Raw genomic sequence first — 16,972 nt, 5'->3', positions numbered from 1 at the left:
AGACTTGACCTGGCACTCCCCAGTGTAAAAATTTGGAGCATGCCTCCATGTGGCTGGGAACCCTCGAGGCAAATGAACGGCTGTGGAGGCACTCATTGGCTCAGGGTGAGACTTAATTCATCACTGGAAGGATGCCCACCTCCAAGAGTGGCCAACTAATCAAATGGAAAGTTACGTTTTTGCCACACAGGTGCCAGGAAATCACCATCTCCAACAAGACTGAATCTCACCTTCGCCTCTTGACATTCAATGGCATTAGATTCACTGAATCCCCCACCATCAAAACCCCAAGCATTATCGTTGCTCAGAAACTGAACTGGACTAGCTGTGTAAATACTGTGGCTACAAGAGCAGGTAGGTGGCTTGGAATTCTGATGGGAACCTCACCTCCTGGCTGCCCACAATCTACCCACCATCAACAAGACACAATTCTGGAGCGTGATGGAATATTCTCACTGACTGATTCCAGTGAAGCTCTACACCATCCAGAACAAAGTAGCTCCTTGACAGGCACTTATCCACCACCTTAACAGTCACCTTCCACCACCAAACCACTGAGGCAGCAATATGCACCATCTGCAGGATGCACTGCGGCAACTCAGGAAGGCTCCTTCAATAGCGCCTTCCAGACACCATGACCTCCGCTACCTACAAGGATCAGGGCAGCAGATACATACGAATGCCACCATTTGGAAGTGCCCCTCGGAGCTACATACCATCCTGACATAGAACGGCGCCGCTGTTTCTGGGCCAAAAAGCTGAAACACCATGGCCAACAGCACTGTGGGTATACCTGCACCAGCTGCGTTGCAGCAATTAGAAAAGGTGGCTCACCACCATCTTCTCAAGGGCAAATACACATGGACAACGAACGCTGGCATTGGCAGTGACCGCCACATGCCAAAAAAGATTTTAAATCTGAAATCTTAGAAGCCATGTTATTAAGGAATTTTGGGCAAAGGTGCGAATATGGATTTGGTTCACAAATCTACGATCACTTTCACTTTATGTTTCAGAAGTTGTTTAAAAATGTGGCTCACAGGAGGATAGAAACTTGATGAATTTTTTTTTTTTTTTTTTCATTTTTATTTGCAGATCTAAACCCCATACTCACTGAGTTCTTGACAAAGTGCGATGATTTCCAGCTGTTCCAGTTGACACAATTCTACCGGGACAGACTAGAACAGGCGATTAAGGAAGGGGTGGATGGACTCAGCTCATTGTTAACATACGAGAGGATTTTCAATGGACAAGAACATCGGGTAAGTGGGAGGGACACAGAATTAGTTTGGATTATTTAAACATTACAGAACATGCAGGATATTTTCACAAAGGATTATAAACGACACAAGTTCTGTCTCGACCATCGTCCATCATCCGGCAATCGCATGCTGCACTGGCAATGGAGTTAGCTGTTGACTAATCGATCACAAGGAATTAGTCTACACCAGACTCTGGCTGAAATTCAAGGCCTCTTGTCAGCCATGGTGAGCAAAGCCTGAGAGGTGGAGAACTTTGGGAACCGTAGATCCACACCAGTTCTTTCAAGCATGCAATACTGGCTACGTCCAGGTTCCGCAGCATAGTGATTGTTATTTGATCAGCAACCTCGAGATCCGTATTCAAAATCCAGAAACCTGAGCTTAGATCTCACTGTGGCAGTTTGTGATTTTGCATTCAGTTAGTTAAATCGTATTGGATTGCCGTCCAAACCCAACTGGTTCATATAGGGGAAGAAACCCTCCATCCTCACTCCTGCTGAAGTCTACGGTATTTTGTATGGCTCACCCGCACAGCCTCCAGGGAACCTAACATGGGGCAGGTGATTTTGGCAACACCGGAAGATCCCACCGACAGGAAGGGTTAGAAAATCTTGCCCATAGCTGACTCTCCACTGCCCTTTGAATTGGCCTAGAAAACCACATTAAAACAGCTACAAAAGCGAGTCACAAGAATAAAACCAGGAAGACCACCTCGCATTGGATTCAGCCACACAGCCCAGTCAACCCTGCTGAGTCCTCATTAACATTTGTTGTCTTGTAACAAATTTGACAGAACTCATCCCACAGACTCATCAAACAAACCTGACCGAGGAATGATCCTTACTGTAAGACCATCCAGCAACTTCCCTGACTCCTCAGTTACTACTCATGGTAATGTCCTTTCCCACAATGGAACCACCAGAGAATATAACAATGTATTATTTTCACAAGTAGGCTTATATTAACACTGCAATGACGTTACTGTGAAAATCCCCTAGTCGCCACATTCCGGCGCCTGTTCGGGTATACGGAGGGAGAATTCAGAATGCCCAAATTGCCTAACAGCACATCTTTTGGGACTTGTGGGAGGAAACCGGAGCACCCAGAGGAAACCCGCGAAGACACCGGGGAGAACGTGCAGACTCCACACAGACAGTGACCCAAGCTGGGAATCGAACCTGGGACCCTGGCGCTGTGAAGCTACAGTGCTAACCACTGCTATCATATGCGCCCTGTTGACTACTTTAAATTGAATGAGGCCAAACCTAGTGCATGAAGAGGATGCATTCACCCTTCTTCGAGCCTCCTCCCATAACCCAGCCTCCAGCACCCTCCCCAGCTCTTCCTCACACTTCTGCTTAACTTCTCCTATTGGGGCGCCCTCCCAGTCCATTAATTCTTTGTAAATCTCCGACACCCTGCCCTCACCAACCCCTGTTTTGACACCACTTTGTGCTGCAACCCCGGGGGCGGCAGGTCAGGAAAGGATGGCACCTGTTTCCTCACATAATCCCGAACCTGGAAGTACTGGAACCCATTCCCGCTGGGCAGTTCATACTTCTATGCCAACCCCATTAAGCTCGAAATGTTGCCTCCACAAACAGGTCATCAAACCGCTCAATCCCCGCGTCCAGCCTCCCGGAACAAACCTGTGATTCCCACAAATCGGAGCCCAAACCTTGGCCCGCTCCAGGCTCAGGTGCTGCCGCCACCACTACGGGACTTGTGGAATACCTGGCCGGTGAGAACAACAGAGGCACTGTCAACAGTGCTCCCAAGCTAGTGCTGTTACACGATGCTGCCTCTATCAGCTCCCATACCGACCCCTCCCCCACTACCCACTTCCTTACCATGGCTGGATTTGCTGCCCAGTCATAGTTCATTACGTTCGGCAAGATTAGCCCGCTGCCCCCCCCACTCCACGTCCCCACTCCAACAGCACTGTTTTCATCCGTGGGGCTTTCCCCACCCACTCAAACCCCGAGCACAATGCATTGATCTTACTGAAGAAGGCCTTTGAAATAAAAATCGGAAGGTTCTGAAACCTGAATAGAAACCTCGGGAGTACTGAGATCTTCACGGACTGCACCTGCTCCGCCGTCTTAAAATCCATCTTCATTTGCTCCACCAACCGGGCCAAATTCAATTTATGTAATTGCTTCCATCCCCCGCCACCTGGATACCCAGATACCTGAAACTCGCCCCCACTACCTTAAACGGCAGCTTGCCCAACCTCCTCTCCTGTCCTGATCGGAAAGACCTCACTCTTACCCATGTTTAACTTATACCAAAAAAACCGGCCGAATTCCACCAAAATGGCCATGGTACCTCCAATACCTTCCAATGGGTCCGATGTGTAGAGTAGCAGGGTCGTCCGCATATAATGAGACCCGATGCTCCACGCTCCCCCTGCCAACCCCTTGTTGCTCTAAGCGCCATTGCCAGTGGCTCTATCTCCAAGGCAAAGAGCAATGGGGAAGTGGGCAGCCCTGCCTCGTTCAAAATGCAACCTAAAATACCCACACTCACCTGGTTCGTCCTTACACATGCCTGATGCGCCTGATACAACAACAGGACCCAGTCCACAAACCCCTGCCTGAACCCAATCTGCCCCAGAACCTCCCTCAAATATTCCCATTCTACCTGATCAAAGGCCTTCTCCGCGTCCAAAGCGACCGCCACCTCCACATTCCGTCCCCCCGAGGGCATCATTATAGCGTTCAACAGATGTCTAACCTTAGCCGACAGGTGCCTCCCCTTTACATACCCCGTCTGGTCTTCCCCTATCACCCCCGGCACACAGTCCTCAATCCGCAAGGCCAAGATCTTTGCCAACAACTTGGCGCCTACTTTCATCAGTGATATCGGGTGGTAGAACCCACACTGCTTCAGATCCTTATCCTTATTCAAAATAAAGATATTGAGACATGTGATAACGTTGGGGGGGGGAGTTGCTCCCACTTCTCCCGCGCCTCATTGAATGCCCTTGCCAGCAGGGCCCCCAGGTCACCCAAAAACATTCTATAAAATTCTACTGGAAAACCATCTGGGCCTCGGGCCTTCTCTGCCTGCATTGCCCCCATACCCTTCATCACTTCCACCAGCCAAATGGGTGCTCCCACCCCCTCTACCAGGTCCTCTTCCACATTGGCACTGCCCCCCCCCCCCCCCCCCAGGCTGGGTCTCCGATTTACGAAGCCTCCTGTAAAACTTCTCATTTACCCCCACCAGGTCCAATACCATTCCACCTTTACCATCCATCACCTTCTGATTAGGGGCTGGTTTAGCACAGGGCTAAATAGCTGGCTTTTAAAGCAGACCAAGGCAGGCCAGCTGCACGGTTCAATTCCCGCACCAGCCTCCCTGAACAGTCGCCGGAATGTGGTGACTAGGGGCTTTTCAAAGTAACTTTCATGAAGCCTACTTGTGACAATAAGCAATTTTCATTTCATTTTTCATTTTTTTTCATCTCCCTCGCCACCTCCTGCTTCCTGAGTTGGTGGGCTTGCATCTTACTAGCCTTTTTTCCCGTACTGATACACTGCCTCTCTGGCCCTTCGCCTTCTTTGTGAACACCAGCCCAAACTCCATCTGAAGCTTCTGCCACTCCTTTAACAATGCTGCCTCCGGGGCCTCCGAATATCTCCTGTCCACCCGCCGAATCTCGTCCATCAGCCTTGCCATCTCTGCCTGCTCCTCCTTCTCCCTGTGCACTCAGATCGATATGAACTCGACCCTTTACCCTCCGCCATTTTGACCTGGGTCGCACGAAGATTCTCTTGCTCCAACTGCTCCCTTCTCGACCCACTTCTGGTCCGTGGATCCATCCTCCAGCCCCACCAGTGGAGTTCAATTTTTCTCTGTCACCCCTGCACCTTTTTGCAAAAGATCCACCCTACAAACGGGGAAAAGGTCCAAAAAAACAACCTCAAGCCGCCAAATGAGCGACCACTCACAACATGGCCGCCACCGGAAGTCTGAAGTGGAAGTTTTAAGTTTAATTTCCTATACAAGGTCAGGATTTGAACGAGTGAACGTGAATTTGGTAAAACTAATATTGAGACTGGGCGGGATTCTCTGCTTGCCGACGGCGATTTCGTAATCGGCGATCGGGCGGAGAATCCCTTTTTGCGACCGAATCGGCGCGGCGCCTGTTTTAGGATACTCTGCCCCCTCCAAAATGACGTCATCGAGGAGTACGCTGCACGCTGTTGGGACGGCCTCAGGCGTTACCTGAAGATCCGCCCACGATGGGCCGAGTTCACTTGTGCTCTCAGTTTTCGTGAACCCGATGTGGCGGCTGTGGACTGTGCCCTGAGCTGCCAAAGTCGGGGGGGAGGGGGGGGAGCCGTGCCTATGGCCAGGGGGGCTTCGGCGAGGGCTGGGGGGACTGGTGGGGGGATGGTCCGGCGGTGGTGAGGGGGTGACACCCCGTCTGGCAGGCTGGGTCTGCGCGTGGCCGACGCCATGTTGTATGGCGCGACTGTTGCAGGCCATTTCCAAAGTAACTATGGAGTATCTATTGTTAATGTGGCATGGATATTTATATATCTAAATGACTCTCTCCATCATTGTATCTAAATGACTCTGCTCCATTCTCAAATCTGTTGTGCCACCAAAGTTCTCCGTTGCTCTTAATCTGGCCTTTTGTGCAGTCCTTCCTTCACACCACCAAGAGTAACTAGGTATTGTCATGAGAGTGTCCCTTTAAGAAAGGTTTTTGTCTTATCACATGGCTTCAGTGATGTCATTGTGTGAGTGGAGCTGGGCTGTGGCTCTGTGAGCTGTTTTTGGTTTCGCTTTCACATTTTTGGCTGCTGTGGACTCAGACAGAGAACAGAAGTGTTTTCGTCTGTCTCTCTCTATTTTCAGTTTAAATATCTGTTCCAGTAAAAACCCATTGGTTATAGCTGCTTGCTGTTTTGGTAACTTAAAAGATATAGTTTGCTTTCCGGAAGGGTTTAAACCTGCTGGTGAGACGGGGTCAGAATCTCAGGAAAAGCCAGTCTTAATCAAGTGAGAATGCAGAGTGCTGGGCCACGCCCTTGAAAATGGTTTCTTAGTTTATGGGATTTTGTTTTTGAATTGGAGCAGTTAAGGGGGAATTCATTAAGTGTAATACATAAATTACTGTAGCTGTGGGGTATCTTTGTTTGTAATTGATAAAAATGTTTGCTGTGTGTTTATATAAACGATACTAAGTTCTTAGAATAAAGTTTATTTTGATTAAATTGTCTAGGAAGACTTGAATCATACTTGAAGTGAAGGCTCTTAAGTTAATTCTAGCCAAAATCAACAAAAAGTTATAGGGCAGGTGAACTCCATCATACACTTCGGAGTTTTAAAATCCTGGCCCATAACAGTATTCAGTTAACTTGTGTCCCACTTTCTGAAACTCATTCCTGAGATCTGTTTACCTCCCCTTTCCTGACCCAGTTTTCTAGTAAATTTGCAAAAACAATGGACTGGATTATCCTTTTTGGAGACAAAGTCCTCATGCTGGCGTGAAAACGCCCACCGCTTCCCCGTTTTGCTGGGGCTAGCAGACAGGCAGCGCAGAGCTCGCAGCTCTAGCTGACGATACGGCCCTCAGCACTTTGGTTCCTAGGCTGCGCATGCGCACGGCGGTGGCCTGCAGACGCCGTGTCAGGCTCCATGGCGTACTCAGCCCGCGGATCTGGACCGCCAAAGTAGTGCCCACCTTCGGCCGCTCACGGGCCCCGGACCGCCCGCCCACAGTGTCCCCAGCCCCGAATTAAGCCCCCACCCCTCCCCCTGCCCGCGGATCGGTCCTCCCCCGTCTGTGGCAACCCCGGACTGAGTCCGCAGCTGCCACGTCGAGTTCACGAATGGTGTGAGCACACACAACCCACGCCGTCGGGAACTTGGCCGGTCGGGGACGTAGCGTCGCGGGGCGGGCCTCAGGCAATGGCCTGAGGCCGTGGATAATCGGCCCAGCGTACCCCTAGACTACACCGCTTTTCAAGGGCCGGAGAATTCAAAAACCGGCTTTGCTCTCGATTTTGGCGCCAAAACGGATTCTCTGCCCCATTGCCGAACGCGATTTCAGCGTCGGAGAGCGGAATATCCAGCCCGGTATCTGAGTTTCCACGGTTTCAGTTACAGACAGGAAAGATTATTGGAGTGATTGCATTTTTCACCATTATAATTGGTAGATTTGCCTGACAGACATATCGACAATGAATATTTGGATTAGTCGGTGGTAATTCCTTGGCCAGCTCTCAGTGTAAAATTCCCTTTCTTCTCTTTAAATAATTTCATGACCAAAATCCTCTTTCCAGCCACCTGAATCGGTTTTATTCCTGAGTAAATCACAAAGCTTGACTGCAGAAAGTAAGGGTGAGAAACAAGTGGATTGTATTGTCAATCAGTAATCTGGTGTCACGTTGGACACTGAAGGACAAAGAAAAAGAAGCACATTAAAATGACTGCAGATTCTCAGTGATTCCTTGCTCTTCTCAAAATATGTTTTTTTATTTGTGGTTCAGTTTATTACATTTTTTTTACTGACTGAAATAGGAGATGTGAAGAGAATTTTCGGTCCATGCTCACTGGGAAATCCCATCACTGAGCAGAACCTTTCCTTCTCATTCTCAGTGTTTATCTATCACTATGCATCTCATCATTATTCATTATTATCCTTTACAGAAAGTCACTGAGCTGGTGGAGAAGGGAAACCGGGCAGACAGTTCCAAACTTCTCCTAAATCTGGTGATGGAGAAGGGCTCTCGGGCCCGAAGGGTGATGTGGGAATCCTTTGTGAAAATGCGTCATGGGGTCCCAAAGCTGGATAAAATACTAAAAGAAATACAGGAACTTGGTATGGTAAAATCATAGTGAATTCAATTTCTAATTGAAACAGAACAGATTTTACTGCAATATTATACAGATTTGATTTAATGGAAGTTAATTGTTTTAAACAGGTTCTGATCCTTTTGGGTACATGAACATCACAGAAGGTTTACCTGAATTACCCAGTAACCTGAAAGGTGAGATAATGGAAATTTAAAACAACTTTTGAGACTCTGAATGATTTTTTGAGAGGTTGTCAGATTCTGCGAATCAGAAAATCAAACATTAGGAAACCGCGTTGAACATGATTAGAATTTGTCATTGGTCCTCAACTAAGCATTGATTCAAGTTGTGACTTAAATGATATGATTTTTGTCATATTCCATAAGTATTTTAACATTACATTTTTCTCTTAATCCAGCTGCTATCACAATTTCTTTTGATGTCTTATACAGATATGCAGAATTCTTCTACGCTGTGAATCTTAATAGAAACTTTCTACATGGTGCACAGACACTCTAGTTCAGAGTAAAGAGCAGGGCATTGAGCCAGATGTTCAGGGTTTCCTGCACCATGAGATATTATTTGTAAAAAAAAATCAAAATGAAGAACAGGAACATGCCATAAGAAGCCAATCCCAGGGCTTAATCATCATGGCTGAACACTTTTTCCCAAATCTGCCTCCTATTCCCCTATCCTGCCATCTTCCAGGATCATACAACCTTCTGGTAGAGGCAAAAATTAACCACTTGCTGCATGAAAAGATTTCTCTTCCAGTGTCCATTGCTTTTTTTGTCAATTATCTGAAATCAGTAGAAGGCTGTGGAGGCCAAATCACTGAGTGTCTTTAAGACAGAGATAGATAGATCATAGAATCATAGAAGTTTACAGCATGGAAACAGGCCCTTCGGCCCAACCAGTCCATGCCGCCCAGTTTTTACCATTAAGCTAGTCCCAGTTGCCCGCACTTGGCCCATAACCCTCTATACCCATCTTACCCATGTAACCATCTAAATGCTTTTTGAAAGACACAATTGTACCCGCCTCTACTACTACCTCTGGCAGCCCATTCCAGACACTCACTACCCTCTGAGTGAAGAAATTGCCCCTCTGGGCCCTTCTGAATCTCTCCCCTCTCACCTTAAACCTATGCCCTCTAGTTTTAGACTCCCCTACCTTTGGGAAAAGATGTTGACTATCTACCTTATCTATGCCCCTCATTATTTTATAGACCTCTATAAGATCACCCCTAAGCCTCCTACGCTCCAGGGAAAAAAGTCCCAGTCTATCCAGCCTCTCCTTATAACTCAAACCATCAAGTCCCGGCAACATCCCAGTAAATCTTTTCTGCACTCTTTCTAGTTTAATAATATCCTTATTAGGTTCTTGTTTTTAATCAAGATAGGTTCTTGATTAATAAGGGGATCAGGGGTTATGGGGAGAAGGCAGGAGAATGGGAATTAGAAAAATATCAGCCATGATTGAATGGTGGAGTAGACTTGATGGGCTGAGTGGCCTAATTCTGCTCCTATGTCTTATGGTCTAGTACCCTGTCATTTTTGATCTTTCCCATTAATTTTCCCGCTTGCAAGGAAAACAGTGCCAAATTTTCCAAACTGTCTATGTAACTGAGGTTTCTCATCACGGGGTCATTCTTGTGAATCTTTTTTTACAATCTAGAATGCATTCACGGTTTTATTGTAGTGTGTTGCCTAGGACTGAATGCAAGACTCCAAAACCATTGTTTTATACAAGATTATGATAACTCATGTGCTCTTGCACTCATTACCCCCATGAATAAAGCCTTGGATACTGTTTACTTTCGTTTACTAATCGCTCTCTCCACCTGTCCTGCCATCCTCAATGTCTCATGTACATATGCATACTGACAGTCCATCTGCTCCTGAACCCTCTTTTGAATTTTATCCTTCATTTTACATTGTCTCTCTTTACTCTTTCTACCAAAATGAATCACTAAACACCTCTCTGCATTGAGTTCCATCTGCCGTTTTTCTGAGCATTTCACCGACCCGTCAGTACCCCATTGGAGTTTTACACTATTTTCCTCACTGTTCACAAAGCTTCCAGGTTTCGCCTCATCTGTAACTTTTGAAATGGCTTCGAGTGGGAACCCCAGGGAAGCTTCAGATACAGCCACCAATGGTAGAGCAGTGAAAATTGAGAATGTGCGTGAGACCCAAATTGCAGGAATACAGATTTCTTGGAGAGCTGGAGGAGATAAAGCAGTGGAGTGACGAGGCTGTGTATTTGTAAAGAATAATTAAACTTTTTAAACAGATATGGGATTGTCTGTGGGGCAGGAATTCAATTTAGATCAACAAGCACAGAGGTGGTGGATGAACAGAAGATAAGAACTAGGAGCAGGAGTAGGTGGCCCCTTGAGCCTGCTCCGCTATTCAATAAGATCACGGCTGACCTTTTTGTGGACTCAGCTCCACTCACCCGTGAGCTCACCATAACCCTTTACTGTTCAAAAATCTACCTTTACCGTAAAAACATTTAACGAGGTAGCCTCAACTGCTTTACTGGGCAGGGAATTCCACAGATTCACAACTCTTTGGGTGAAGAAGTTCCTCCTCAACTCAGTCCTAAATCTACTTCCCCTTAATTTGAGGCTATGCCCCCTAGTTCTAATTTCACCCGCCAGTGGAAACAACCTCCCTGCTTCTAGCCTATCTATTCCCTTCATAATTTTATGCTTTTATAAGATTCCTCCCTCATTCTTCTAAATTCCAATGAGTATGGTCACAGTTTCTCCTCATAGGCCAATCCTCTCAACTCCGGAATCAACCAAGTGAATCTCCTCTGCACCCACTCCAGTGCCAGTACATCCTTTCTCAAGTAAGGAGACCAAAACTGCACACACTACTCCAGGTGTGGCCTCACCAGCACCTACTTCAGCTGCAACATAATCCCCCCCCCCCCCCCCCTGTTTTTAAATTCCATCCCTCTAGCAATGAAGGACAAAATTCCATTTGCCTTCTTAATTATCTGCTGCATCTGCAAACCAACTTTTGCGATTCATGCAGAAGAACACCCAGGTCCCTCTGCATAGCGGCATGCTGTAATATTTTTACCATTTAAATAATAGTCCATTTTGCTGTTACTCCTACCAAAATGGATGACCTCAACATTTACCAACATTGGACTCTATCTGCCAGACCCTTGCCCACTCACTTAAACTATCTGTATCCCTCTGCAGACTTTCAGTGTCCTCTGTACACTTTGCTATATCATTCATCTTGGTGTCATCTGTGAACTTTGATACATTACAATTGGTCTCCCACTCTAGATAATCTATGTAAGATGTAAACAATTGCGGACCCAACACTGATCCCTGAGGCACACCACTAGTCACTGATTGACGAACAGAAAAACACCCATTTATCCCCACTTTCTGCTTTCTGTCAGCTAACCAATCCTCTATCCATGCTCATTCATTACCTTCAACGCCATGCACCTTTATCTTATGCGGCAGCCTTTGTGTGGCACCTTGTTGAATGCCTTCTGGAAATCCAGATACACCACATCCATCGGTTCACTGTTGTCCACCACGCTCGTAATTTCCTCAAAGAATTCCAGTAAATTAGTTAAACATGACCTGACTTTCATTAACCGATGCTGTGTCTACCCAATGAGACAATTTCTATCCAGATGTCTTGCTATTTCTTCCTTGATGATCGAGTCAAGCATTCTCCCCACTACAGAAGGTAAGCTAACCAGCTTACAGTTACCCGCCTTTTGCCCATCTCCTTTTTAAACAGTGGGGTCACATTTGCTGTTTTCCAATCTGCCGGAACCGCCCCAGATTCAAGCAAATTTTGGTAAATTATCACAAGCGCATTTGCAATTTCCCCCGCGGCCTCTTTTGTCACCTGGGATGCATTCCATCAAGGCCCGGAGACTTGTCTACCTTTACCTCCATTAGCTAGCCCAACACTATCTCCTCAGTGATAATGATCGTTTCTAGGTCCTCACCTGTCATAGCCTCCTTGCCATCAATTACTGGCATGTTATTTGTGTCTCCCACTGTGAAGACTGACACCAAATATCTGTTCAATGTCTCGGCCGTTTTCTCATTTCCCATTATTAAATCCCCCTTTGAATCCTCTAAAGGACCAATGTTGATCGTAGCCTCTCTTTTTCGTTTTATATATCTGTACAAACCTTTGCTATCTATTTTTATATTCTGAGCTAGTTTAGTCTCATAATCTGTCTTACTTAACTTTGTAGCTTTTTTTCGTGGCTTTCTGTTGACTTGAAAATTTCCCAATCCTCTAGTTTCCCACTAAACTTTGCCACTTTGTACGCATTTTCTTTCACAATTTGATACCCTCCTTTATTTCCTTAGGTAGCCATGGCTGATTATCCCTTTTCCTGCAGTCCTTCCTTTTCACTGTTAGATACTTTTACTGAGCACTGTGAAAAATCGCTTTGAAAGTCCTCCATTGTTCCTCAATTGTCCCACGATAAAGTCTTTGCTCCCAGTCTACCCTCATCTCATTGTAGTCTTCTTTGTTTAAGCACATGACAGTGGTATTGGATTTTACCTTCTCACGCTCCATCTGTACTTTAAATTCAACCATACTGTGATCCGAGAGGATCCCTAACTATGATATCATTAATTATTCCTGTCTCATTACACAGGACCAGATCTAGGATAGCATGCTCCCTCGTAGGTTCCATTACATACTGTTAGAGGAAACTATTGCAGATATATTCCAAGTTACTATAATGGGCCAGGGTTTAGAGAACACCAAAGTGTATCATGGAGTTCACCTGATCCACAACTTTGAATAGATTTTCATTATGTCAAGCACAAGGGCCCACTTTCCAGGTGTTCTGCACCAGAGACCTTAAGTATTTTTAAACAAAACAATGTTTATTCTATGAATCCAGTTCACATTTTATAAACACACAGTAAACAGTTTATCAACGACCAACACAAATAATCCCCACAGATACAATATTCTATAGGTAACCCTTAATAACTTTCTTGACAACATCCATAAGTCAAATACTCTTTTTAACAAAGACATAAGGTTTGAATTCTCTACAGAAAGCAGTTATCACTTTTAAATTATCAAGTGATCTGAAGACATTCTTTAGCATGCAGAGAGAGAGATATCAAAATACATCTTCTTGTTTGAATGCAGCTCCCAGCTGAAAACAAAACCAAAAACTCAGCTGCAAAACAGCTTCCAGCTCAAAACGAAAGTAAAAGCCAGCAACACAGCTCAGCTCCACCCACACAATGACATCACTGCAGCGATTTGATAAACACACTTTTCTTAAAGGGACCCTCACATGACAGTTACATACGTACTATCCTGGTTTGACCAATCGACATGTAGATTAAAATTCCCCGTGATAATTGCCATTTTCACATGTAACTGTTATATCTTTGTTTATTGCCTGCCGCAATGCGATATTATTTGGTGGCCTATGGACTGCGCCTATTAGTGACCTTTTCTCCTTACTATTTCTAATTTCCACCCAAATGGATTCAACCTTTTTCTCTATAGAACCTATATCATCTCTCACCACTGCCCTGATATCCTTAAATATCAGGGCTACACCATCTCCCTTATCTTCCTGTCTGTCCTTCAGAATAGTCTGACACCCCTGGATATTTATCTCCCAGCCGTGACCACTCTGCACCCATGTCTCTGTAATGGCCACGAAATCATTGCAATGATTTGAGCCGTCAACTCATTTAACTTGTTTCGAATGCCAAGCGCATTCAGTTAAAGTGCCCTTCTGCTAGTTTTTTTTAGCTTCTTTTCGAATCCGAAGACCTCCACTCATAACATCTCCCGAGTTCTTCTTTGCTTTAACTTTCTTCATAATTTTCCATGTAGTTGAACCCACCTCCCCAATGCTAACCTGCTGCTTGGCTTCCCATTAACCATTTTACTTCCCGTAGTATTATCCATCCCTTCCTCCCCCCTTGCTCGTTTCAAGTTCTTGTGACCACCCTATTTATCCTTTCTGCTAGACTACAGGTCTCAGATCGGTTCAGGTGGAGACCGTCCCAACGGCGCTGATCCCTGTTATCCCAATGCCCCATACAATGGAATCCCTCTTTCCCGCACCACTCCTGTAGCCAATTGTTTACTTCCCTCATTTTCTCATCCCTATGCCAATTCGCACGTTGCTCGGGTAGTAATCTAGAGATTATAACCCTTGACCTGTTCTTTAATTTAGTTCCTAGTGCCTGATGATCCCTCAACAGGCCCTCTTTCCTAGTCTGGCCTATGTTGTTTGTCTCAACGTGGGCCACAACAACTGGGTCCTCCCCCTCCCACTCCAATATCCTTTTGAGCCAGTCAGAGATGTCCCTCACCCTGGCACCGGGCAGGCAACATACCATGCGGGGCTCTCGGTCCCTTTTACAAAGGATGCTATCAATCCCCCTAATTGTAGAATCCCCTACAGCTGCCACTTGGCTTTTTGCTCTCCCTGCTTGAATAGCCTCCTGTACAATGTAGCAGCTTCTCATCCCGACTGCCGGCTTGCCAGCTGATTCGCCGGGACCACGGTCGCCACCCCTCCGCCCTCCCCCCACCCAGCTAACAAGGCCGAGCAGCACTTAAGCTGCACTAGCTCATCCTCCCTCCAGCCCTTTTCCTCATCCACCCGGAACAAGTACCTCATACCTGTTGTACAAGGTCAAGAGCTGAGGCTCCTTTGTTCCTGGATTCGGGATCCCTCTACCTGTCTTGTGATGCAAATTAGAAAATGGAAAACAGTTCTGAATGAGCTCAGGCTTACAGGAAGTGCAAGGTCAACCATTGAATGATTCGAGACTGGAATTAACGAAAGTATCGATGCAGATTTCAACAGCAAATGAGATGAGACCAAAGCAGCAATGGATGAGGTTATGAAGGTGGATATAGGCTGTCTTTGTGAGAGTGAGATTATGGGGTCAGAAGTTCAGCAGGTCAGATTGTCTGAAGGTGCAATCTGTGTCAGTTCACAATCTATCCCTCCCTCAGTGCTACCCAGATAACCGGCCCACAGTCTGATACAATAACAGTATCACTTTTCACTCTTCATAACTGTTTCTTTCCCAGTATGCACACAATGGAGCGGGTGGGAATTGTTGCGAGTTTCCCGACGCTCGGCCCAGCGAGGTCGGCAACACTATTCAACGTTAAGTGGTCCATTTAATGAGGCTTCCAAGGCTTCTCGTCCCGAATGCCGTTTCGTTAGTTGATTCGCTGGGACCATGGTCGCCAGCCCCCTGCTAAGGAGGTCAAGCAGCACATAAGCTGCACTTGCTCAGCCAACCCCCGCCAGCTCGCAACAAAGGAGACCGGCCCCAAGATTCGGGGACACTGACCTGGGGAGGCTCCTAGACACGGTGGAGGCCAGGAGGGTTGTCCTCTTCCCCCGAGGGTGCCGGAGGGTGAGGCACAAAGCAGCCAGTGCTGCCTGAGACAAGGTGGCGGCAGCACTGGCCCCAGCTCCCAAAGAAGGTCAATAACCTACACCGGGCAGCACGAGTGAGTAGACATCAACGTCCCGCCCTCCCTCAATACCCCTCGCCCTTCAGCACTCCCTCCACCCACCCTCTCAAACCCTCCCTCCATCCCATTCTCCCTCCATCCCTCCCACTTCAATCCTCTCTCCACCCACCCCTTCACCCCCACAACTATGAACCACGCGTGTGGTTAACAATGCCCTATCTGTGTCACCTCAGAAAAGGCTCTCCCATAATCGGCGGGAGAGGGCCCAGACTGGCGGTGGGGTGCCGGACTTGAGAATCCTCACCACCTTCGAGGGGTGAGCCCTGGAGGTGTCCGGTGTGGCCAAGGCTGGCGGACGCCGCAGGGGTGAGGAACCACCGAGCTCCACCAGGGGGACCTGTCGAACATGAGTAGTGATTGCCTTAGTGACCGATCCATCCATCCCCCTCACAGACCACATGTCCATTCTCCTGCAGATCCAGCAGCCGACGACACCGGCCCATCCCGGAAGGCCCCTTCTCCTGTCCACTAAGGGGAGAGCTCTGAGGATGCAACTGTTATAGTCGCAGCACAGCTGTCATCCCACCCTCCACCAGCGCAGATACACACACCTCAGTGGGAAATGCTAGTGGACACAATCTGGTGAGCACCACACAGCTGCTGATGCACATCTGGTGGAGGCAGGAACCCCCAGGCAGGGGTCAGATTATGGCTTAGATTAAGGAGCACCAGCGCTCAGCTCTCCGCAGATTATGTTCACCCCCCTGCCCTCAACAGTGACCCATGGTCAGTGCCGACACAGTCCCAGCACCCTGGAGAGGTGTGACACATACCCTGGGAATGTGGGAAATGGGGATGGTGGGTGGGTAAGGATGCAACGTTGGACCAGGCCACCTGCTAAATTAATTGGTCGGGTATGAGGGCCTCCCTGACCCTCGGGGTTTGCCGGACCCTCACCCCTGCCGCTTCTCCTCCGGCTGGGCCTCAAGTTCCTCCCCAGCCTCGTCCTCCAGCCCCTGCTGGTCCAGCACCTCCTCATCATCCTCGTCCTCCTCCTCTCCCATCTCCTCCGCCGTGGGCACATGTTCCTCGTCACCAACCTCCAGCTCGTCGCCCATGCTGTGCCAGGTTGTGGAGGACACAGCAGACCACAACAAAGCAGGCGACCCACCGGGCGGTGTACTGGAGGGCACCTCCAGAGCGGTCGAGGCATCAGAACCGCATCTTGAGGAGTCTGATGAACCTCTTCATGACAGCCCGGGTGGCTGCGTGGGCCTCCTTGCACTGGGTTTCTACTTCAGTCTCCGGCCTCCTTACGCCGTCATTTGCCAGGTCCTCAGCGGATACCCCTTATCCCCCAAGTGCCAGCCGCTCATCCTGGGGTGCTCCTCGAAGAGGGCAGCG

General features: G+C 47.6%; 1 protein-coding gene and 1 long non-coding RNA gene across 7 annotated transcripts in view; one reads left to right on the top strand and one right to left on the bottom strand.

Moving 5' to 3' along the window:
* Positions 1 to 16,972, bottom strand: part of LOC140410244 (uncharacterized) — an 857,189-nt gene that overhangs the window by 195,025 nt on the left and 645,192 nt on the right. The window lies entirely within an intron of this gene.
* LOC140410237 (NACHT, LRR and PYD domains-containing protein 3-like) overlaps positions 1 to 16,972 on the top strand; it is a 91,611-nt gene that overhangs the window by 42,835 nt on the left and 31,804 nt on the right. For 5 of the 6 annotated variants that reach the window (XM_072498196.1, XM_072498197.1, XM_072498192.1 and 2 more), the window contains exons 5-7: positions 1,096 to 1,262; positions 7,932 to 8,103; positions 8,207 to 8,272. In XM_072498196.1, the coding sequence (XP_072354297.1) occupies positions 1,096 to 1,262; positions 7,932 to 8,103; positions 8,207 to 8,272 (405 nt within the window). The remainder of the gene's footprint in view (positions 1 to 1,095; positions 1,263 to 7,931; positions 8,104 to 8,206; positions 8,273 to 16,972) is intronic. The other variant, XM_072498198.1, reaches the window with a different exon arrangement.

The sequence above is a fragment of the Scyliorhinus torazame genome, chromosome 4 (genome assembly GCF_047496885.1).
Source record: "Scyliorhinus torazame isolate Kashiwa2021f chromosome 4, sScyTor2.1, whole genome shotgun sequence".
Classification (NCBI taxonomy): Eukaryota; Metazoa; Chordata; class Chondrichthyes; order Carcharhiniformes; family Scyliorhinidae; genus Scyliorhinus; species Scyliorhinus torazame.
Note: the sequence above shows the minus strand (reverse complement) of the source record. Positions and strands in the feature narration are given on the sequence as shown.